The 25,082-nt window shown below is 42.2% G+C and overlaps 1 protein-coding gene across 1 annotated transcript in view; it reads right to left on the bottom strand.

Moving 5' to 3' along the window:
- The window catches only part of jade2 (jade family PHD finger 2), a 293,930-nt gene that overhangs the window by 85,809 nt on the left and 183,039 nt on the right, over positions 1-25,082 (bottom strand). The window contains exons 9-10 of the mRNA XM_061740530.1: positions 22,436-22,900; positions 19,738-19,902 (exon numbers count right to left, since the gene is read on the bottom strand). Of these exons, the coding sequence (XP_061596514.1) occupies positions 19,738-19,902; positions 22,436-22,900 (630 nt within the window). The remainder of the gene's footprint in view (positions 1-19,737; positions 19,903-22,435; positions 22,901-25,082) is intronic.

The raw sequence follows: 25,082 nt of genomic DNA, 5'->3' as shown, positions 1-25,082 counted from the left end.
ACTCGTCAGATTTGTTTTGGATGTTTCTGATATAATAGTTTTCAGAAACCACAAAGTAATCCAGCTGTTATCTGGGTAATTTACACACTTTCAGATAAAGTTGCCGAAGATCACGCCAGAATAAAGGGATTTATGGTTCCGCGTTACACCAACGCAGAGCCTACGGCGTAGGTTACGTAACCTACGCCGTAAGGTCTGCGTCGATGTACGCGGCGACGCGCGCTGTACGCCGTACCCTACGCCGTAGGCTCTGCGTCGATTTAACGCGGACCCAAGCTGCGGAGACGGCTATTCTCATCTCCGAAAACATTGGGTCAAATTTCTTAACAGGTGTTATTTGGATAAACTGAGCCCTGGTTGCGGATCTTAAGGTTACCTTTATACCTGGAAAAAATATTAAAACTTAATAAAGTGCCATATTAACAGCGCTACAACTGAAATTAAAACAGCTTTTGGCTCTCAGCTTCCTGATCAGGGTAGGGATGAAAACGAGGGGGAGTAGGAGAATTGGGACAGGCACCTGGGCCAAGTGCCCTAGATTTCAAGTGCCCTAAAATCTCCCCCTTCTTTTTTAAGGGTTAGGGAAGAAAAGAAGGGCGAGTGGAGAAAAGAAGGGCGAGTGAAGTTGAATTGGGATTGGGCCTAAGTCAATGATGAAGATTTTTTTCTTTGCATCACTGTTATCACTAAATTATCCAAAACATTTTACAATATTCGTTAAACTCAGATCGGAGCGTAACTTTCCACCACTTCCACTGACACATCAGTAGGCTGCCCACTCAGTTGAAGATTTATCTTATCATTAAGAATTACAAATATATGCAATTAACATTACAGCGTAAACAACTTGTAAAGAAGATTTATAAAGCGTCTTTAAAAAGATGAGTTGGACTATTTAAAGAACAAAAAACGATTATGAGAAACAGGGACGATGCAGACCGGTAGCATGCAGTGACCTTTAAGCTTTAGGGGGGCAATTCCGTGCAATTTACCTAATAACTAATGTGAGTCCATTTTATGTCAACCACATAAAAAAGCAGCATGTTGGATGGAGTCCAAACTCTTTAAAGATGGTTTTTGTAATATTTCTTTCCTCATTATCAAGTGCAAACCCGTAACTCCCACTCAGATTTGACATATTATTTTTTCCAACAATTGAAAGATTGGGTTTTCTTTAACTTCTACTTTCAAGTCCCATAGTTCATTAAAATTTGTTACACATCAGTCATGATTTCAGTCTTTTTGGCTGGATACACCAGTAATGAGATGATGTGATATTTCAAGCACAGAAGTTTCTCTTAAATTATCAGGTAAAGGTTCCTCTGCTTCCACCTCGTCTCAGAAAGGGAAGTCAAAGAGGAAGTTATTCAGACTCAAATCACCCAGCAGGAGAAGGGCTCCACACAACGAGGTGTAAAGCCTAATTGGCTGCGTTTTATCACCCGATCAGTCAGGGGTAAGCTGAGGTCTGAGAAATGTTTGCAGATGCTACTGCATGCTTTGCAGGGAAGCATTATTCCGTAATGACATGAAGGAACATCATCAAAATCATGTTCATGAGCTTGAGATTGAAACTTGGGAGGTGATGGATTTCTGGCACCAACAATGCAAACTCAGCTGACTAATCTTTGTAACCTTCCAATTAGCTTCAATTTATCGTACTTGGATTTACAGACTGAGGAAAAGTGTCCCTGCTGGGAGACAGCAGGCAGCTCGTTGGGTCTGCTTTTACCATCAAACAGAGTTAGACAGGTGATCATGGAAAAACAAAACTGCTCTGAAAGTCACGTCAGTTCATCTCTACTGTAGCCGTAATAAACCGAAAGTTGCCATCACAAAATGTAGACGTTTAAACCGTAAAAAGTAAGAAGAATATACTGTACATGTATATTTATGTGCTGGTGACCGTGTGCATAAGTGAGTTGTACAAAGCAATTGAAATGTCTGTGATACTAATAACATTGTTTCATGACATTGTAATAAGACTAAATAAATATGGTTTGTTTGGAAAGTTTCTTTCCTTCAAAATGAGCATGGCAGCACAGCTCAGGATGCACAATCAGTTTTTTTGTGTTTACTATTTTTTTCTCTTGTACATTGCTCATTTTTCTACATTTTATATGGCTCTTTTTTATTATTTAGCTATTTATTGGTTATTTCTATTTTAATTTTTTTGTATAAACCGTTGAGCGTGTGTGTGTTTGGCTGCTGCACGATTGAATTTCTCCTTTGGGAGATCAATAAAGTCATTCTATTCTATTCAATCACATTTGAACAAACCATAAGAATTTTGAAACAATGTCTTCTGACAAGACGGGATCATAATGACCATGTTTGGCTATAATGCACATCTAAAATAAACACAAAACACACATAAATGTATCATAAAATGTTGTGACATGCAGAAGTACATGAATCCCCACATAATGTCTGAAAGAGAGAGGTCTCAACTTATCTGACCTGGTGTGCATCATTCTGATCCGTTTTCTCTGGCAGTGACCAATTTCACCCAGAGAAAATTTATTTTCTAAAAATATATACTTAATGATTTCTTTAGCAATCTTACAGTGCCCAATATTCCAGCGAATAAACAGCCTGGTGAAGAGACTGTTTACAATACAGGTCATGAAGCTGCTCACGAGGCTGTTAGAATGAGCCTGAAGCACAAACGCTGACAGCATCTCACTCAAGCCTGCTGGCAATTTCATTAAAGAGTTTAATATTTCAGGAGACAGCTGCACTAGGTGATGACCACAAGCAATAAATGTCATAAAAAAAAGCTTGAATTGTTGCACGCTCTGGCTCGGTATGATCTGATCGCCATTCCCGCCCTCAGACCTTCTTCAGTATCGCTGCTCTGAAGGCCAGAGGTGGAGAATCTCTAATCTCTAATTCTGTGTGCAGTTAAAACAACACACACCGATAAGTGTGTGCTATTTTCTAAACATTCATCGTGACTGATTTTCCCGGGCAGAAAGTTTACGCCTCGGTTCAGTGTCATCGGCTGATAATGGTGGTGCTGTTAAGATTATTGGATAATAACAACTATGCGGCGGCTGCACTGTCTGCACTTAGCTAGAGGAGTTTATCTGGAACCAAAAGTAAGAATAATTTAGATGCGTGCGGCTTTCCTCTGAGGAGGAAAGTGTTTTTTTCTGTCATATTTTCACAGAGATTACATGTTTAGTCAAATCCTCCAGAATAGCCTTTATATGTGTGCATTTTTTTTTTATTTCTACAAAGAGCTATTTAAGTTGACTACATAAACAGACTCTCAGTCTGTTATTACATTGGACCTAAAGGGGGTGGCGCTCGACGTCAAGTCCAGCGGAGGCAGTTTCACAGCCGAGCTGCGGCTGTGTGCCGGCTGGTACCATTTGGGAGACCCTACTGTAAAATATTAAAGCCCTGGGTCAACTGGGGGGCCATCATATCTCTCCTATTACTTATTGATGCATCCCTGTCTCGATGTAAGTTAGCTAGTGAGCCACGCAATATCTGTTAGCATTGATGTGAGAGAGTTAGACGGGCGACATGAGCAAACATTTGAGTTACACGCAAAACTACGGTAACTAAGTCTGTGCATCACATTGCAGGATGTGTCCGGATGTGGGTGTGTTTTATTTCAGTTGTGCATTTCTGATTAGTTTAAGAGAAACTATCATTGTTCAAAATGCGTAGGTGCATTTAAGTCTGTCGGGCACATATGTTGTGTATCCGTGTGCTTGCTGCCGTGCTCCTGCTGTTGTCTTTTCGAAATGATACGAATTCAAGTTCAACTTCCTGTGAATTATTTATCTCTGCAGCCTTGGCACCTGTGCCCGCCATGGGTCTGAAGATATGTAACCCCCAACACACACACACACACACACACACACACAGCTCACATCTACGTATGCACATGCACATACAGTGCAACAACACACTACCGTGCAGAATTATACAGCCGAAGCAGCTATAAATATTTATACCTCACCTGCCTCATATTTATTTCATCCAGCAGAGCTCATATCAGAGGGGCAGCGGGATGGTGAGGATATCCAAAGAGTGGGGGAAGTGACCAAGAGAAATGAAGTGATGAACAAGAAAGAAACGGAGAGACGAGTGGAGAATATTTAAGATGGTTTGGAAATAAAGACGGATGAAAAATGAGAAGGGGCCAGAGGAAGTGGTAAGACTACTAAGAGCGAGTTGATTATGAGAACATTGAAACAAACAAAACAAAAAAAAATGTAGAAGCAGGGAGCCGTAGCTGAGCGGTCCGAACTGCAGTCATTGTTGTGTACGACTGAAACAGAGCTATAATGGCGCTTTGTTGGGATGAAAGGTTACGCGGTCTGGCCTTTCACACCGCCTGGAAAAGAGCAGCCGCAGCAGGCCTGCAGAAGCCAGGCAGGAAATGTCACAGAAAATATCCCTGCGACTCCTAAAATAAGTGCAGAAAAGGAGACAGAGTCGGTCAGCAGATGTTTTATTCCCTGAGAGTTGGAGAGAAAGTTTCGTGTTGCGTCCTGAGAGTCCGGCACTGTTACATAATGCATATTCCAGCAGCACATAAAGCACACGTAAAGAGAGGGGATCAGAACTAGTGTCGTTCAAATGATGTGAAAGTTGAGAGTGAGCGAGAGTGGAGCTTCTGTGGAGCTGCAAGAGGAACTGGTGGTCGTAGTCAACACTGAAAATCTGATCAGCCATTCATGGGAGATTTCCCAACATCAACTTCATACTGCTTGCCCGAGAATAAAATGACGAGAGAACTTGGACGTGTATAATGTTCTCATGAAAAGACAAAACAAGCCAGACTAGCTGTATTTTGTTTCAGGCTATAAAAACTGTAATTGGACTGTTTAATCATTGACTGACTATAAAAAAGTAAGATTGACAGCATGATCTGCTCTGCCACATCATTTCTAACCGCGATGGACTTCTTCCCCACCTTGGAGCTAGTTTTAATTTCTAAACCTGGATCATCTCTGCCTCAAAAACTCATTAAAGATTTTGCGTTTTACAGAGGTTTTGCCAGACAACGCTGTTCCGGCTGAATTAAGGATACAGTATATTCATATGCAATAAATATAGATAAGCTATAGATCAAGTTCTGCAACAGTATTCCCAAAAAGCATGTAGTTGGCATAATCAAGTGTTTCTGATCTCTCCTTGTACCCCGGAAGGCAGCTCTGTGACCTTGTGGCACAGGATTATCAAAGGCTGGAGCCAAAGGAACAGCTCACTGTGCACTTTGACGCCTTAGGGCTTAGTTACACAGTCAAGCTCGGCATTCAGCATTTTAAACAGCAGAGGATCTCAACAGGAGCTTTCTGCTGGAGTGAATGGAGCTTGCGGCTACGTGAAGGTGCGAAGCCTGTTCCTGCCTTCAGCTCACACAGAAAAATGTGACAAGACTTGTAAGCAGATCAGAGAAGCATTTTAACATTCACCACAAATGTATTTAAAGTTTCATCTTCAGACTCCTTTGAGTTGTATATTTGAGTTTTTCTGACATCATTTGACCAAAGAGTCAAAGATGAATGTCTTTGCCACCTGTAACTTTTCTGAAGCAAGTAATCATTTCCCACAAGATGTCTCTTTTTGGTAAAAGTTTAGAGTCACGTCTAAATAAATGTGAATGCATTTTGTTGGTTACATTTACAAACCACTTATCGGTTCAAATTCTTTTGAGATTTGTGAACAAATGTACACAAATCAGCAGTTGGGTTACGGCATCTTGAATTGATTTACAGCGGCACCGAGCAATGTTCTGTGTCTGATCCCTCCTGCAAATTACATGCACACTAAATCCATCAATCCAAAGTTTGGCGGTCTAGGAGACGTCGCTCTGCAGAACACATCAGCAAGCACGAACACGGGCCAAAATCCTACAGCAAAAAGGTTGTAAATTTACAGAAAGTACAAATGCCAGCTTATTTATGCAGCACATTATCCCATACAGTGCAGAAGTAAGTTAAAATACGGGCAAGAACGAACCAGCCCGCATCCCTCAGGAATCCGGGATACTTTACTTCTGGAGGAAGCCCAGTTAGTTTGATTTTCAGGTCGGTCCTTAATGTACAACACAGACCTGGATGGCTGGTGAAACACTTAACGTGTCTGTTGAATGTTGTGATATAACAGAACCTATTGATAGTGAGCAGAAAACATCCTTGTCTTGGATCCGTCTTAGTAACTTGAAGCATCTTGGAAACAGGAAGCAGCCTCAGAAGAAGGGATTGTGTGTGTAGCGAGCCAGTGTTGGGTTTGGAGCAGAGCTTGTGTGTGGGGAGCCAGGTTGATGCTGATTCCACAGGGCGCGTCTGTCTGCTGCATGACTCGGTCTGTCTGGCCTGCAGCGTGAACCACCCCCGCTTCACTTATATGCATGAAAGTGTGTATAGGCAGCGCATAAATCTGCTAGTATGCATGCATAGGATTGATCAATCAAGCAATGTATGTGTGCCACGTACTGTACGTGCGAGTGTGGTGAAATTGGGAGTGCTGACATCTGTGTTTGGGTGCATATACGTTTATGTAAGAAAGATAAAGGAGAAACCTAAAACAGACGAGGCAGAGCATCAAAGTTCTGTTCTTTCCACCCCCCCCTGTCCTCTCCCTGACCCTGCCTTACGTCGCGTTACACAACAAGTGGTTTCATGCCAAATGAGCTGCTGGGTGAGTGTACGATACCCAGGATGAGGCGGAGGAGGCGGGTTCTGCAGGGGGTGAGGGGTTACATCTCCATCAATCACATGAATGTAATGAACTGAAAATGAACTGAAAGAGGTGAGCCAGATGACATATCCTGCACCACCGGCTGTTTCATAAAGTAGTTCTCGTTGGCAACTGCAGAGAGAAATCTCTTTGAGGTAAAGGGAAAAGTCAGACAGCACATATACACCGGCAAGCCGTCTCCTCTTCATACTGTAAGTGGAGAGAGCTCTTTATCAGCAGTCGTACCTGATGGGAGCAGATGGCTTCACATCAGCCAACAGCCGACACTGAAGATGCGCTTATTCTTGGTATATTATGTGTGATATTGCTAGACATTGTGGCAGCAAGGGGGTGTATTTATTTTAACACACATCTGAAGAGATGGAATGACATTTCTGACCCAAAAATGTCGTTAATTGTAGTTTATCTTAAGATTATTGACAAAGGGAGCTTTCAAAAACTGATTGTATTGTACTTTCAAAAGTTTTTTGGGATGTTATTTATTAATTTAAACTTCTTATTCTGACTTATACAAGACAAATGTGTCATATTTTTAATTTACCCTCATGTTTAAAACATGTTTTAAAGATATCTGTATAAGTCTGATCATGACAAGGAACATGAGCACTCATTTATATAAGCTCTTCACATGGTTGTATTGTAACTACCAATTACTGAATCGCTTCATATTTTCATGAATGCAAGGATTTTGCCACACATAATATACGTAACATTTTTTTCTGCTCACATTTCATGAATGAGGATCATTGTTTTAATATCAGAAGTCATTTAAACCTTTATTTTAACTTGGGACCGGTACAGACCTCTGCATTTTGGTGGTGCACTCACACTAGGTGAGCTGTCCCGTACCCAAGCACGATGACACCCGTAAGTCTGGTTTGTCTGACTAGGGTGACGTCTCTGCTCTGAGCTAAAGCTCAACACGATTCCTGGTCTCTGGGAGAGTCGGAAAGTGTGCACTTGGTACAGCTGCACGCCAACGTGGAGGAGGGAATGTTCGCTGCATAAACCTGACATGTACCTGACGTGGAGATGCAACAGTTCACTGTGATAATTATTTAACAACAAGTCGGGTGATGCAGAAATTCCTAAAAGTGACCAGAAAAACTCAAAAAGCCCCAATATGTGTTGCCATTATATTTTCTCTCCTGTTGCTTCATTACACTGCTTCTCTGAGACTGAGGGCTTCAAGTAAATAAATGGAGGACGACCTGTTGACGTATATACAAGAGGGATCATACTGAAGCCCGATTACGACTGGAGTAATGTGCTGCTGTCTTTCTGGACTAAAAGAAGCACACAGCTTTATTACAGCTACTGTAAAAACCGCCGATGAGGCTCGAGGTCTGGGTGTAATCACGGACTCGGACCTGGACCTTCAGAGCCACATTAAAGGGAAAGTTCGTTTTTTTACAACCTGGACCTTATTTCTGGCATTTTTTATGGTCGTATACTCACCCAGGCAAGTTTGGTGTCATTTGGAGTCCTTTGGAAGATATTAGGAGTTTTGTGCGAGCCGCTTCTCCATATAACGGTAGTGAACGGGGCACAGCGGGACACAGACGATGCAGCGTCTAAATAACACATGATTGCCGAGAAACTCGTTCATTTATTTTATGAATCACTACATCTGCTTCCAGGACCTGTTGTCTACATCCGGGGCTGTGTGTGTAACAAATAAATCAGTTTGTAAACAAGACCTCTGAACTCATGACGTCATCTCTCAGGGCCTCATTTAAAATGGAGTGTGTAGGATTCATACTAAAAGTGCACGTGCACCCAAAAGCCGAAAATGGCGGGCGCAAAAAAAGATCCGGATCTATAAAACCGCGTGCACGCACATTTGCACGCAATGTTCGCACAGTCCAGCTGGAAGGTTGCGCAGGTGAATCCGCCTCATATCCCGCCCTCTACACGCCCATAAATGCATATGGATGAGCCTACTGAGCATGCGCAGTGGCTTCCTGCAGCCTGTTTGGTGTCAGAATGAATGAGAGGGTGTCCAGCACGTGACACTAACTTTCACGGAGACCTAGATGTTGTAGATGATGTGGAGGACAGGAAAACCACATTATTTGGTGGTCACAGTAAAAGTTAGAATAAGTATATAAATAGTATACAATAAAATAAAGAGAGTGAGTGGCAGCACACCGTTGCTGTGCTAAACGCCGTGAGTTCCCCGGCGCAACACACGTCCCCCCGTCTTTTCAAAATCATGTTTTTTTTCCCCTTACTTTTTACAGTTTAAAAACTAACGGTAGGCTCAGCCTTAAATTGCAAATTATCAAGACACTGTATGTAAGCGATACGAAAACGGCCCCGCAGCCCCGCTAGATGAGGCCCCAGGTTGTAAAAAACCGAACTTTCCCTTTAAGACGACTACAAAGTCTGCCTTAAATCACCTGGAGAACATGTCCAGGAAGACAGGACCAATGTCTCAGCAGGATCTTGGAAACAGTCACCCATGCTTTATCTTCAGTCGAACTCACAACTGCAACAGTGTCTTATCATCTTTCCCTCTCGTTACTTTTTATCTTTTCATTATGTAAAGCACCTTGAAATGCTTTGTTGCTGAAATCTGACTTTCCTAACGTGAATGCAGGCCAGCAGCAGAGTCGGGAGGGAGGCTGGCATGATGGGGCCGTACGACTTGGCTCTAGAGTGCACCCTGAATGTTTACCAACCATATTATTAATGAATGAGACGTGCACTTCCAACCTCCGATCTATCTGTGTCATATTTAGGTGCCTAAAATCACATCTGAGTCAGCAGGTCGGGTATTTGTCCAACTCGCCTGCAGTTCCCTGAATGCATCACTACCAGTTCAAAACATCCTTTCCACACAAATCCATTTATCCTTTACACACCGCAATAATATTCACCCGTGGAAGTATCCCATCACCTCATCTCAGAAATGTAAAGGCGTTAATGTTCACTGTAAAACGCCAACCAAAGCCTGTTAGGACAAAAGACCTCACGTAACCCTTCAGGACCAACCGAGAGACTTCTGCATCTTCTAAACTACATCCGCTGGAATATTCAGTTCACTTCTTTTTTCTGTCCTTAGCGGATCATGTTGGTGTCCTCCTGCAGCGTAGGTGTATAGTCAGTACTGGAGTTGAGGGGGGATGAGGGGGGATGGCATCCCCCCCGAAATGGAACAAGTGGAACAAGATTTTTCTTGTCCCACTGGCAGATTTTTTTACTTATTTCAAGTGAAAATCTACTTGAAACAGGTGAAAATTGTTGTTTTTTCCAGTGATGAGTCTTGTTTTACGTGTAATGAGATTTTTTTTTACTAAAATGAGACATTTTAACTAGAAATAAGACAAATATTCTTGTTAAGATTTTGAGTTTTTGCAGTGATCCATTTTACTTATCCTGTGAATGACAGAGGCACATTGATAAGTTCAGAAAACTGTTTTTTTTTGTGTTTTGATGTATTTGATGTAAGCCCAGTGGATATTTAAAGCTAACAGAAGGCTGCATTTAACTGCTGCTATGTCATTCCTGCAGTATTTCTGCAGGTGTTTTGGTCAGTGCTATTATTTGTAATATATTATATTATTTGTAATCAGCACAAATTATCCGTCCCCATATGATAAAATCCACCATCCCCCCTGATTTTTTTTTTACAACTCGAGTACTGTCCTTAGTGGATACGAGAGAATCATTTCAGGCAGTGGTTCTGTTCTTCGAGTACAGCCAGGTCATTTGCTGATTTTAGCTTAACTACAGATTCTCAAATTTATGAGGAAAAAAACATTTAAGATGACTTAAAGAACCAAAGTCCCCCTCTAAACGTATTAGTCTGATGCTCTGATGCAATAACTTACAAGTTATTGTTAAATGAGTAACTTAACTCAAGTAAGAGCTTAAAAGCTGATTAAAAGCTTAAAAATTGCTCAAGAACTGCAGAAAATATTGAGGTATAAATGTATACAAGTATGCACTGCACAGAAATCCTGAAACCATGAAAGGGCATCAATGTGTGCATTCTGGTGGTAAACTCATGATTTTAAACAATTTTCTTTACAGTACAGCATCTGTCGTTCTGAGATGTTTTCTTACAAATCCTGGAAATCTGTTGTTGGAGTCTCGACCGTGAGTGGGTAAATGAAAAATCAGAAACAAAGTCGTTTTTTTTTTACAAAGGTTACAGCCAATAGAACAATTCTGATAAAAAAAGTCAGTGTTTTTTAGGTTTTAAGGGTGTAGAATAAAGAGAAGTTCGGAATATAAAAGTTTAAACGAGAGAAGGTGTTTTTGTGCTTGGAGAGATTTCTTTGGCGGGTCATGTGTATCTTGCCATTTAACGACTTGTGGAAGTGCGTCAGCGCCAGCGGACGAAAACTGCATCAAATCCAAAGATAACAAAAGGTACCACCACAACCCCATCAACTTAAAAAATAAATACATGTTTCAAGCTTCTTCTCTTTAACCTTTCCATATTGATATTCTGGCTCACCGAAAAGTGCCGACCTTGTTTACTCATATTTTCCCGTCATTCTTTCTACGCTTTCCAAACTTCCTCTCAGCTCTTTACAAACAGAATGGAGCCCCAAGACGAGGGCGGGGGGTGGAAAGAAAACAAACAGTGAAACTGTTACCTGTGGCCAAGGAAAACTAACTTCCTTCTCGCCTGGGCACATAGCGTACAGATGCATTTTACCTGATACCTGCCAACCTCAGACGCGGCGCCCTGAGCGACTGCTGCCCTTCGGACCGGCTTCGGCTCTGAGACACGATTACGCACAACAGGTATTCAAATTCCTCCGTTTTCAATCCTGGGTCTTTGACTTTTATTTTAATCTCGCACTTATTTTCGTCAAACATAATTTGTATTCGCTGCCTGCATGTGAGAGCTCAGTGGCACAAGGGGGAAAAAAAGGAAAGAAAGAAAGAAAGGAAGTTATATAAAGCATATGTCAGCTATTCGTAATCAAAACTTTCCTTTGCTCTCCCCTCCTTAAGTAGACTGTTTCATAAGTGTACTTTTCTGCTCAGCTCGGAGGGGCCTCCTGGGTGTGGAGCTGCTGACCCGCTGGGCCGAGTGTCCTGCCAAGGCTTTACTGTGAGAGGACGAGGGAGAGCAGAGGGCAGGACACAGACCGGCACTGTGCCATCAGACGCTCTGCCAGCGTTCGCTTTGGTACCACGCAGTGAAGAGTGAGGGGTGGGGGGGATGACTGACTGCAATTGTTTGGGCTCAAGCAGTTTAAGATACAAAAAAAAGGACGCTTTCACACCTGCTTTTCCTCCATCACCTCCGTCCTTTGCTCCTGCTGCCGAGCCTCCACCCCAAAGTCCTCTACATCCTAGTTTTAACCTCAACTTGTGTAGAAATGTCTTGCAAAAGGCCCAAATTTAAGATAAAAACAGTTTTTCAATCCAAACACACAAACCCTGTCACCTGATGAACCTTATTGTAAAAAAAGGCAGTTTTGGCCTTTGTTGGGAATCTGTCATTTTATTTAGAAATACCAGCAAGTAAGAGTAAGATGTGTTTATTCTATACACTCTTAACCAAAGTTCAGTGCAGATTTTATCTCCAGAGATGTAATTCCACCAATTTGTAAGTGTTCTGCTTTGTAAATACTACTTTAAAGTAAGAAATATTTAATGCAAAAACAAACTGTCTGATGCAGCCTGTCAAACAATAGATTTTGTATGATTAAAATATCAAAATTCATGCATTAAAGACAGGATTTTATTGATGAAGTTGCTTAATTTCTATACCTAATGATTCTTTGTATTATGGGCTAGCTGCCAGATCATTTTCTTCATTCACCAATTAATAATTTGGTAGAAAATTAAGCTGTATATCACATTAAAGAGTAAAGCTGTGAGATTGGTGACGGTAAAGTAAAAAGTACAATTTTTCCCCAAACCACTGAAGTACAGTACTTAAGCAAACGTAATTATGCTCCAACACTTGAGACTGAGTTGACCCAAAACTGAGGCTGTTTTGTTAGGAAACGCCCTTGAATACGTTTGTTGGCAGACTTTTATAACATTCTCCGACACATTTTCTCACAGAAACAACTCGAGCCTTTCCTTTTTATTAAAAGTTCATGTCTAAAAATTCTGATCTTGACTTTTTCTATGCATGCTTTGGTACCCAGTTTCGCACCAATCACCGCCTCATGTCAACTTAGAGGAGAAGTGTGATGTTTTTGAAATTATCCACTTTCTTTCCTCGCATCGAAAAGATAAAATATTGATGCCACTCATGTCTGCTGGTTAATCTGTGGAGCTGGATTCAGGATGTCCACTAGCCTGCATCTCCGGAGAAAACATGTTTTTTCTCTCTGGCAAACTTCACTTTCAGAACAAGTTTAATACACAAAATCATAAATCTATTCTTAAGAGGATTTATATTCTTTTTTTATTTTCAGACTGGAGTTTTAGCAGAGATGATATTCTTTCCAGTCTGTCTCTGTGTGAACTCCAGACACCTCCGCTGCACCTTACCCAAAAATCAATGCAACAATTAGCCGGGAACACTATCCAATCACCGTGCCACACATTGCCCTGGCATGTTGCATGCTGATTGGATGAGTGATGAGGATGAAAAGGGGGGGGGGTTTGGGGGGGTTGGAGGCAGCATTCAGGAGAGTAGTACAGAAATGGAGAAAGCTCACCAGTGCATTAGGGACAGCGCGGTGCAATTCGTTCCATTGGCAGCACTTCAAAGAAGAAGAGGAGGAGGATAATCCACCCCAACATTAGCCCCCAGAATCTTCCAGCACGACCACAAACACACACACACACACATACACACACTTATTCACAAAAACAGGAGCCTGGAAGGCTTGGTTGTGGGGTCTGACTGGGTTGGGGTCTCGGTACGGCGGGATGGAAGGAATTTTTCAATTTGCCAGAAAATCTCAGATGATAGGAATAGCCTCTCGCAGAAACTCTTGACGTGAAACACGAAATGACATAGACAGAATAGGAAAGACCTCACAGCTGTACTCAGGGAGGGAAAGAAAAAAAAAAGATGTAATGTTGCCAAAGTGCTTAACGGAACCAAATTGAAGGATTATGTGTTAAAGACGTAAGAATCAGCTCCGTTGTTCAATGTTGTTGAACCTTAAGTGGCGCAGACTCATCGGAGGGAAAAGCAAGGGTCAAAAGAAACCCAGGAAAAGGTGGGGGGAGGGGGGAGGGGGGGATCCAGATGGAATGAAAGCGCAGGAGGCGGATGAAGTGGAAAGTACAGTACAGCGGCAATAACTGAAGGTTTGCTTTGCCAATACAAGTGGAGATCAATCCTCCAGCAGCGTAATCAGTTCTGCTCATCCTCTCAGACCTTCCAGCAACATTAAAGAGGATTGAGGCTTGATTTGGGGGGGCTTAAGCTTCAACAACTTCATTTCAACATGTCATATCAGTCTAAGAAGACCCGATCCCCTCTGTTGGAACCGGCAGTAACAAACGCATCGTCTACACCTGTAGCACCTGTTTCAGTGCCAGTGCCTCCAAACAGTTACCAGAAACAGGGCGTCTTTACATTCGGACAAAAGTAGTTGCAGTGTCAGCTGTAAATCCAGTAAATACACAAAATGAACACGAAAGTCCCAAAGTTCTCTTGTGTCGGTCCTCAAACTGCAAGTGTCTTAAAACGTATGGAGTGGATTAAGAAGGCAATAATCTGGATTTGTGTTTCCTTCCTTTTCTTCCACAAACAGCCCGTACCTCCCCCCCCCTCGCTGGCAGCTGTGAACATCACCTGCAGCAGGGCTTCCCTTCATTTACGCTGCCAAAGCCACAGCACGCCGGAGACTTGCGAGTGTGTGGCAAGCTTTAAGTTGAGGAATAAATTGGCAAATAAATTAATTCCCCGTGCATTTATTCCTACAAATTGTTGTTTAGTTTTTTTTTTCTGACCAGCATACTTGTTTTGGGTTTATATTAACAATTGCTTTGCCCTCCTGCTCGTCATCCTACGGTAACAAAGATGTTTTGGTGGTGCGTCATTTCCTGCCACAACTACAGCAGAAAAGCATTTTAAGATTGACTTTTCTAATCACCGTTTTACCTTTTTAGAAAAGCAATGGCCAACTTTTTGAGACGTGAAGTGGAACGGCTCGGCTCACGGCGCACATTTCAGCCTAAAGGGAAAAGACTTAACCAGTATTGACGGATACACTGACACAGACTGGTCAGGAGGTTTGCAAGGCCTGAAACGATCAATAAACCCTGACCGCTGGGGACGGAGCGGTGTGGCTACAGTTACACCAGCCCACAGAAAACAAACATCTGCAGAGCTCGGCTGCTACCACATATTCTATACCCACTTCATCGTCTTCAGAGGCCCGCGGGGGGGTTGCCCGAGCCTTTCCTCTCATTGGGTGAGAGGCAAGGAACACCCTCAATAATTCGGATTACCAACCCAACATGCATGTTTCTGACCGGCACTGGGAGAACCCCACAGCCCCTGAGGAGAAACTTCTCCAGGAGCAATTTACGTACGCAACCACATGAGGACCGCCAGTACGCAGTTATGATCTATCCACATTTTATTGTCCACCCACAGAGTGCCATACATACATAATACTGACACAATTGGGGGGGCAATAAATAAGAAATGTAAAAGCCATATTACCGTATTTTCCGCACTATAAGGCGCACATAAAAGCCTTCAATTTTTTCAAAAGCTGACCATGCGCCTTATAATCCGGTGCGCCTTATATATGGATCAGTATGGAGCCGCAACAGGTCTCGCAACCCTAGACATATATACGTATTTTGAGCGACAAAAAACAATAAAATATATTTATTCTAATATGTCAAGATCACAATAATCTTCCAATTTAGAACTAAAATATTAAAGAACTAACACAAATAAAATACACTTCAATTAAATACTTAGTTTTTTTTTTTTGTAATTTATTTTCCCAAGCCACTCGGAGCCGCAGTGTAAGGATGAAAGAGCCGCTCTGGAGCCGCGGGTTGCCGACCCTTGGTCTAATGCAGGGGTCGGCAACCCAAAATGTTGAAAGAGCCATATTGGACCAAAAACACAAAAAACAAATATGTCTAGAGCTGCAAAAAATGAAGAGTCTTGTATCAGCCTTAGAATGAAGGCAACACATGCTGCATGTATCGATATTAGTTAGAACTGGGGGAAGATTTTTTTTTTCCATTATGCACTTCGAGAAAAAAGTCAAAATTTAGAGAAAAAAGTCGAAATGTTGAGAAAAAAGTTGAAATGTCGAGGAAATAGTCAAAATTTCGAGAAAAAAGTCGAAATCTTGAGAAAAAAGTCGAAATGTTGAGAAAAAAGTCAAAATTTCGAGGAAAAAGTCAAAATTTCGAGAAAAAAATCGAAATGTTGAGAAAAAAGTTAAAATGTCGAGAAAAAAGTCAAAATTTCGAGAAAAAAGTCGAAATGTTGAGATAAAAAAGGAAAAAGGAAGAAAAATTAATAACAAATAAGAAGAAAAAAAGAAGAAAAAAAGGAAAAAAAGAAGAAAATAAGGAAAAAAAAAGGTCAAACATTTTTGAAAAAGCTCCAGGAGCCACTAGGGCGGCGCTAAAGAGCTGCATGCTCTAGAGCCGCGGGTTGCCAACCCCTGGTCTAATGGAGCATAACATAACCCCAGCCTCTACTGTAGCGCCTTATAATGCGGTGCGCCTTATATATGGAAAAGGTTTTAAAATACGTCATTCATTGAAGGTGCGCCTTATAATGCGGAAAATACGGTAACCCTGTGGGATGCTGGGAACAACATCACTCAGTCAAGCTGAACCGAACCACAGCAAGACTGTGTCCTGTATGGTTGTGATACGAGACATTTGTCCACAAAGGAAAAGCCCTGTGCAGCCGCCGGCTTCTCCCGTCCTTGGAACACCGTGGTTACCTTCGTCTCCCTAGAGAAGAGGTTTGTCTGTGAGCTGCCTGCTGTAACTCTGCACCGCTATCGCTGACTGCAGGGTCGACAGCATTGTTTAGAGCAGCGAATGCCAATAAACAATCATAACACTGCAAACAAGAAACTGAAGGGAGGTTATGGGCACGGGAACGATCAATCTGGGCTCTCGTACCGGAGACGGTGGGAGGGGAGAAAAAGCTCTCTGACCTCCAAGCTGAAACTATACAGGTGTCAACGGAGGCTTGAGCTTTATCCAAGACCCTAGGCATGGGACGATATGAAAATTTCATATCACGATATTAGTGGACAAAAATATCACGATTACGATATTATCACGATATTAGCGCGTCGCTTATAAAATTCTTAAAATGCAAAGAAAAACACTAACCGTGGATCCACTGGTTCCTTCAGAACATTTATTCTCAAATCATTCTCAACACAGTGACACTTGAGGTAGAGAACAAATAGTGTACTGTAAATGTTATGCATTACAAAGTGTAAACTATAGTACCGGTACCGGTACTTATTTGAACTTTCTTTTTTTGTAAGAAAATACTTCCCTGAGAGTCGAAAGAAATAAGTGACAAATAGAAATAAAGTGACAAAGAAGAGCCAAATGCACACTGATTGTATTACTCTCTGAAACTTTAACAGTGGCTGGCTGCCTGCTACTTAGTACGGCTCTCTGGAAAAATAATAAAATAAAGGCACTGCTCTATAGTATACAAAACAAAAGCTGCATGGCCAACACAAAGATTGAGTGAAAATAAAGTGCCACAGTAGTCAAATGCACACGGATTGTACTACTCTCTGAAAAAATATTAAATAAATAATAATAATAAATAATATTAATAAAATACATGAAAAAATAACACTGGCTTCTACCTGGCTGGTAGCCTTGTGTGACAAAAAAAATAAAATAAAATAAAATAAAAAATTGGCGATAATTACAGTACCCCACGATAACGTTATCGCGGCCGTTTTTTATCGCGATATACGATAATATCGTATATCGCCCCATGCCTACAAGACCCTGCGGCGGATCCTGTCCCCCTTCCTGCACTTTGCCAGGCCCTTTCCTACATCTACGGAGGGCGTCAGGCAGGTGTCACTTCTGCAGCCGTGTCTATGTCCTCTTCTCCTTACACAACAAGCTCCTGTTGGTTTCCTCCGGGACCAGTTTTATGAGGCCTGGAAGCCTCTTCAGCTTCACATCATCACAAGCACACAGAATCAGACTGAGATCCAGAAAGGACGCCTCAAACAAACCTATCTGGAATGTGTGCGTTTCTCACTGATGCACTAAAGCTAATTATTCCTCAGAAGCTCCAGGTTCAGCCCAATACCACCTGAACAATCTGAACGTGTGAGCTGGTTACCACTAAAACAGCTGTGTAATTGTGTTTGGCTCGACGTGTCCCGGTTCCCAATAAAAGAAAACCTCTCCAACTTCCTCCCAGTTGATGGAAGTTGCTCAGTGTCGTTGGCATCCCCACAACTCCCACACTTTCCTACTACAGCAGCGATGTTCTACATCCCAAAGGGCACATATGTGCTGTTTTTGTTCTCGGCGTCACCTGAGACAGCTGCTCTGATGAACTCTCATCACTCATAGAGTCTCAGAGTAATCAATCACTGTGCAATAATAATAATCAAAGCTGCAAGCAGCGATGAACGGGCCCTCGCACCCTCGTGCACGTTCAGGCTGCAGTGGAAGCGCTTGTTTGACTTGCATGTAGATTCTTCAGGCCTGGACATTTAGCGGATGACACCAGCCACGACTCTCTATATCAAACCATTCAAAAGTTATGGCAGAAAGTAGGAACTATCAGATATCGACCAATCAGATGAAGGGGAGGGGCTAATTTGCAGCAATTATGTTCAAGGACTCAAAACCATGTCCGATGACACCACCCACGAGTCTTTATGTCAAAGCATTCAAAAGTTATGGCAGAAAATAGGATCTATCAAATATTGACCAATCAGAAGAAGCGGCGGGGCTTATTCATGCCAATGAAGGTTAAGTACTCAATACCGAGTCTGATGACACCACTCATGACTCTTTATATCAAATATGGACCAACCAGATGAAGTGGGGGTGCGCTTTTTGGCATCTAGCGTCGCCACGGTAACGCTTTTGACTGAGAAAAGTAATGCGTGTCGTTGCAGGATGGAGACGCACATTTTGATGTATAACACACCTGGGTGCACATTACGGTTCGGGCCGTATTAACTGCCGAAGGAATGGCATAAATTTAACCATAATTACACGATTAATTCAAAATGGCCGACTTCCTGTTGGGTTTCGGCCATGGCGCCAAGAGACTTTTTTAAGCTTTAACTTCTTTAAGTTGCGACATGATACAGGTGTGTACCGATTTTCAAGCATGTACGTCAAACCGTATTGTGGGGCTTGAGGCACAAAGTTTTCTAGGGGACGCTGTTGAGCCATTAGGCCACGCCCATTAATGCAAACCATTAAATATCAAATATTTCACCAGGCCTGGCTTGCATGCAAAATTTGGTGACTTCTGGGGCACGTTTAGGGGGGCAAAAAGGCCCTCCTTTCGTCGGAAAAATTAAAAAAAAAAGGAAAAGGAAAATTCCTACAGATACAATAGGGCCTTCGCACTGTAAGTGCTCGGGCCCTAATAATAATAACCACAATCATATGCAATGCACCTTTCAATAACAATTTCTACCTCATACTGCTGCAACTTTCACTTTTAAATGGTATATACTGTATGTTAATAAGAGCCATTTGTCTATTACTGTTTGTAACTATTCAAATCTGGGTTCAGTGAGCAAAACAACCAAAGAAAAATTCCCTGTCTGGCATGTTCATACTTGGAGCTTATTCTGATCTACTTTCTCCCAAACCACGAGAGGGAAAATCTCCGGAAAACAAGATTTCTTCTTCCAAGCTATTCGTTCATTTTACAGTCACGCTTATGAGGAAAAAGAAAAAGAATCGTCTTTTACTCTCTGAATTGACTTCACCTCTCCGTCTTTATCTGCAACATTGCAAAGATCAAGTGCAGAGCAGGGCTGCACATCGAGGAAAGGGCGTAAACATAAACAGACCTAGCTAAACAAACAGGGTTATCACACGAACGTTGGTGCCACTGACCCGTTCCAGGTCCTGTCGGAGGTGCGTGAAGAGTTTCAGTCGTCTGTAGAGGACGTCCTGCTCCTGTTGGGCCAGGTTGTCCACTTCGTCCCTCTTTAGGGTCACCAGAGGCCGATTACAGTTGGCCTTCCTCTTCAACTTCCAGAACTGATACAAGAAATCCACCTTAAAAAAAAAAAAAATTATTTGATTTATTCAGATGCGTCAATTAATTAAGACATGTTAAGACATTAATACAAACATAACAGCAATAATGCATCTCGACTGTTAAGTAATTATTTAGTCTTTCTTAGATGGGAGACAAAGCGTTTAATTCCTTCATGTTAGTTTGGGATGATGCTCCACAGCAGGGTCCAATCACCAGAGGTGGGTAGTAACGAGTTACATTTACTCCGTTACATTTACTTGAGTAAGTTTTAGGAAACTTTGTACTTTTAGGAGTAGTTTTGAATCACTATACTTTTTACTTTTACTTGAGTAGATTTGTGAAGAAGAAACTGTTACTCTTACTCCGCTACATTAGGCTACGTTGAGCTGTTACTTTTCTTTTATCCCTTTTATCCATGTACGCATCAATCTCATGACATCACTGAGTGATTCTTTGGGAAAAATATTTGTTTTTGCATGTTTTGTCACATATACACAGACTCAAACACACACACAGAGTTTCTATGAGTTCATGGGCTTGTTCTAGTTCTGCCTGCGGAGCATGGTTAAAAAAGAAAAGTACAAATGCTTGAAATTTTGTGCTATTTACTTCACTTACTTTTGTGCTTACGGTAATTTATTTTTTTATTCTGTTATCTTATTTATTTTATTATTTATTAAAGTACTTCAATTTAGTTTAACATTATTTTAATTTAATTAATTTTAATTAATTTTATTATTTTATTAATTTAATTTCCCTGAAGATGATTATTTTGTACTTTTGTCTGTTTGAATGGTTGTGTTAAAAAAGAAATCAGACGTTACTCAACAGTTACTCAGTACTTGAGTAGTTTTTTCACCAAGTACTTTTTTACTTTTACTCAAGTAATTATTTGGATGACTACTTTTTACTTCTACTTGAGTCATATTATTCTGAAGTAACAGTACTTTTACTTGAGTACAATTTTTGGCTACTCTACCCAGCTCTGCCAATCACTCACACGCGAGTAAATCTTACAAAAGATAAACTTTACGCTCAGCTGACGAGCAGCATGCAGGTGTGGAGGGTGAAGCCAGAATGATGGCAGACTGAGGATTATTACTCGCTGAGGGGGGTGTGTGAGCACGCTTATGGGTGATGAGACGCTGTCGCAAGATTGATCAAAAGGTTTCCAACCATCTAGATGAAGCAACGGGCAGATGTGGAGCCTAAATGACCAACAGACGGGGCTCATAAAGTCCGTCTTTAAAATGTCGCAAGCATGAGTGAGAGAGAGCGGTGGGTGCTCAGAGGCGTCATATTCCTCTCTTCAACCACAGAGGCGTCACGCAAATCATCAATTAGGCATGATGCCTTTTTAAAGCAACGTTACATGATTACTCAACACACCGAGGCTAGTGTTTTACTGTCAAACACGCTGAACATGCCTCATATTTCTAGAGTCTTGTAAAATTCTGTTAAAAATAAGTTTAATAAGACCAAGGCCTGTCTTAAGCCGGGCATACACTGTGCGATTATCGGCTCGTTTTGAGCCGATTTTCCAGTCGTGCAACTATTTTTTGGATCGGGACGGATTTTGACCCAATCGTTGCTCGTGCCTCGTGCAGTGTACGTGGGGTAACGACGAGAGATTAACACCTCACGACGAGCTCCCGATCACAAATCGTGAGGTCGCAAGAAAATCAAGCGTGTTTGAAATCCTGGTCGCTCCTCGTGAAGGAATCGCACAGTTGAAGCAGCTGCGACCCGATTTGCCTCATCCTTTCGCAGAGAGCATGCGCAATCTCTGATGTTACGCCAAAAACTATTATTTGTAGTTTAAGTGTTGCAAATTCACATTACAAATCATGTTTTAATAGCAGAAAAAGACCGCATTTCCACATACGGTGCGGGTCGCCGCGTACCCTACGCCGTAGGCTCTGCGTTGGTGTAACGCGGAACCATAAATCAGCCTTTAGTGTGCGCTGTTTTTTTTTATATATAAAAAATAAAATTATAAAAAAATAAAGGATCCCCATAACCTTTGATCCGGTGGGCAGGACGCACGTTTGGGTGGACACAGCCCACCCCTGCCCCAAAACCGGCCTTGAGTTCCAGTAACAGAGGTCCGACGTGAAGATTATGATCGTATAGTGTGAGCAGACGGGTCGCATCTGAGCATCGGGTCGTACAGTGTGAGACCATAAATCGTGGGCTGTGAACTTTTGAACTTTTGAAATCTAGTCGTGCAGTGTGAGATGGGGCAGTCTCAAACGATTTAAAATATCGCACAGTGTATGCCCAGCTTTAGTGTCACGAGAGCCTTCAGCTTCCCGTTCCTCGGGGAGGACGGCGTGCTGCAGCGACTGCTGCATGTTGCTGCTGCGAGTGTTGCTGATCTGACCTCCCTCATCGACGGTCTCTCTCACCCACTCAAGCTCGGAGCCGCCATCATCTCTGAGCTTTGTAATTACACCACTTTAAAATCTGAGCTACTGTCTGGGGGAGAAATGTGTTACTTCACATGTGGTGTATGGGACATGAACGGTAGCATCTGTTAGCGTAGCGTACCTGTGAGTGGGGCAGCCCCAGGTTCTCAGCGACCTCTCTGGGCTCCACCAGCTGGTAAAACTCGTCCTCCAGCTCCTGCAGCTTCTGCTTCCTCTGGCTCACCTTCTCCCGCTCCAGCTGGTCCCGCTCGGCTCGCTCCGACGCCGACACTGAAACTACGTGGGAGACGGACCTCTGCTCTGGCTCGCCGCTGCTCTTTGGGTCCCGCTGGACCCCGGAGGCGTTGTCAGCGGCGGCCCACTCCGTTCTGGCGGCTCCGTGCGCTCCATTGGTGGTGGAGGCGGCCGCGTGGCTGCCGTTGCTCACGCCGGCCGAACTCGACGTGCTGCTGGCGGTGCAGCTGTGCTCCAGGCAGAAGGACTTGAAACGCACCTCGTCATTCTCGGCCAGGATGGTTTTCATCTCCAGGCCGTGGTCGAAGGCGCAGGTCACATGGAAGGCCACGATACAGGAGGGCATGGAGCACTGGGAGGAGAGAGGGCAGAAACATGTTTAAAAAAACAGCACATTTGCAGTTAAAACACTTTTTAGACGCCGTGTTAGGGCTGGGGGATATGGACCAAAAGTCATATCTCGATATTTTCTAGCTAAATGGCGATACTCGATATATATCGATATTTTTTCGGTGCCATAATTGGGGTTTCCCCCAAAGCATTATAGCATAGCATCTCTGTTAGCTTCATTTTTTCCTGAGGCAAACCCTTAAAAAAAGAGTCAGTTTTAATACAAAGCCTCGTGCCAAATGTCACACAGGTTCATTTATTAACAGAGGTCTGCACAATATCAAAATGTATAAAACAAATGAAATAAAAATAAACTGCCTGCATATATAGAATAAAAATGCTTCTTGAATAAAATAAAACAAATATCCCTTTCCTGCATAACAATTAAATTAAAATACACTGTGCAATTAATACAATGTAGACAGTAACAGGCAGACTTTTCTACTGAGGTTGACAGTTGTGCAAATAACAAAACATTTGTGCAAATCTCAAATAAAACATTCAAGTCAATTTGTCACAAAATAAGCTATATCAAAATCATTAAAAAAAAAAAAAAAAAAAAAAAATATATATTATTATTATTTTTTTTAAATCGATATAAACGATATTGTCTCGTACCATATCGTGTTTGAAAATATATTGATATATATTAAAATTTCGATATATCGCCCAGCCCTAGTGTGATGTATGACGGGATAAGGCGGATACAGCAGCGAAACTGTCATTGACCGCGGCTGCAGGATGAGCAGGGGAATGGGACCCTCTGACAATTACTGCTAAAACCCAAGGACTCTATTTCATCTTTTTTTTTTAAGTTTGTTATTTTTACAATAAATTCTAAGCATCATAAAATCAACACGCTCTTTGGATTATTTAAAGGACAGCTGGGAGTCTGACACGTCTGCTTAAGCCTTTCCATGTGGCAAAGAAATAATGAATGGACGGAATGTGGTAAAAGAAAACTCATCTTTAGATTTTGCCACTACAAACATGTTTAAAAAAACAGCACATCAGCGGTTAAGACACTTTTTTAGACGCCATGTTCTGACCGTTCAGGTTCTGATACGAGTGCAGCAGAGCAGAACGACGAGTCAAGTCACAACAAACATGGATCCCTCATCTCTGCTGACATTTGGGTAACTTGAGACACGTTTCTGCGCGTGCTTTTCACTGACATCCGTTGCAGGAACATCCGCCGAGTCTCCTTCGACTCGGAGCGAACACTTGTGTGTCTGTGCTGCTGTCACCGCCTAAACATACGTGGACATTTTTAAATTTGTGGGTGCAGGTCGCTACTTGTACATATCAGAAGAGATCAACATTCAGCAGGAGGGTTCTGCACCGTGTTTGTATGTGACCTCCAACATTTCCTCAGAGAGCCTCCTCTCTCATAACATGTAGAAGACTCTGCTTTATTCCTGCTTTTTTGCCTTGTAATAAGTTGTAAAAGGGAACGCTTTCTATCAAAAGACGCATTTCAGCGCTGACAGGTACTGCAGTGCAATTTATACGATGAATCAAAGAGATTACTTAACCTGAAAGGCTGTTAATATTCAATGTTTTTGTTGTAATTAACCTGAGAAGTTGGGCTGCGAGTATCCTCTCCACTCCCAGTCATGTGGCTCAAACAGCCTTGAGGGAAACTTAGTAAGCTCATCCTTTAAGGCAAAATGAGAAGTTTGCTGTGCTAGATCACGGTGGCGTTGTGCACAAGCATGTTTGCATTCATCCTTGTGATGCTTTCTTTGTCCGCTGCTAAACGACGTTACTACATTTAGCTCCTATTGTTGGTGCCGTTCATGGTTTGAAATCTGGCAAACCATCTGAATATCTCAAGAACTCAGGCCAAAGCATTTAAAATGTTCTTTAAAAAAAGGACACATGTTCTGATTAAGATGACTCTTTTCCCCCTTTTTTCTACGCAGGTTGGATTAACCTCAACGCTCCACAGACAAACGTCGCTGCTCGTCATGTCATGCCCGTTTCAGCTGATGCAATCAATTTACTCAACGGGCAATTCAAACAGGATTTGCAGTTCAGCGGTGTGTGTGTGTGTGTGTGTGTGTGTGTGTGTGTGTGTGTGTGTGTGTGTGTGTGTGTGTTCTTGTGTCAGTGGTTTCATACTGATCCAGCCTGGCAATGGG

The sequence above is a fragment of the Cololabis saira genome, chromosome 14, assembly GCF_033807715.1.
Source record: "Cololabis saira isolate AMF1-May2022 chromosome 14, fColSai1.1, whole genome shotgun sequence".
Lineage (NCBI taxonomy): Eukaryota > Metazoa > Chordata > Actinopteri > Beloniformes > Belonidae > Cololabis > Cololabis saira.
The sequence above is the reverse complement of the archived record's forward strand: the minus strand, read 5'-3'. Positions and strand labels throughout refer to the sequence as shown.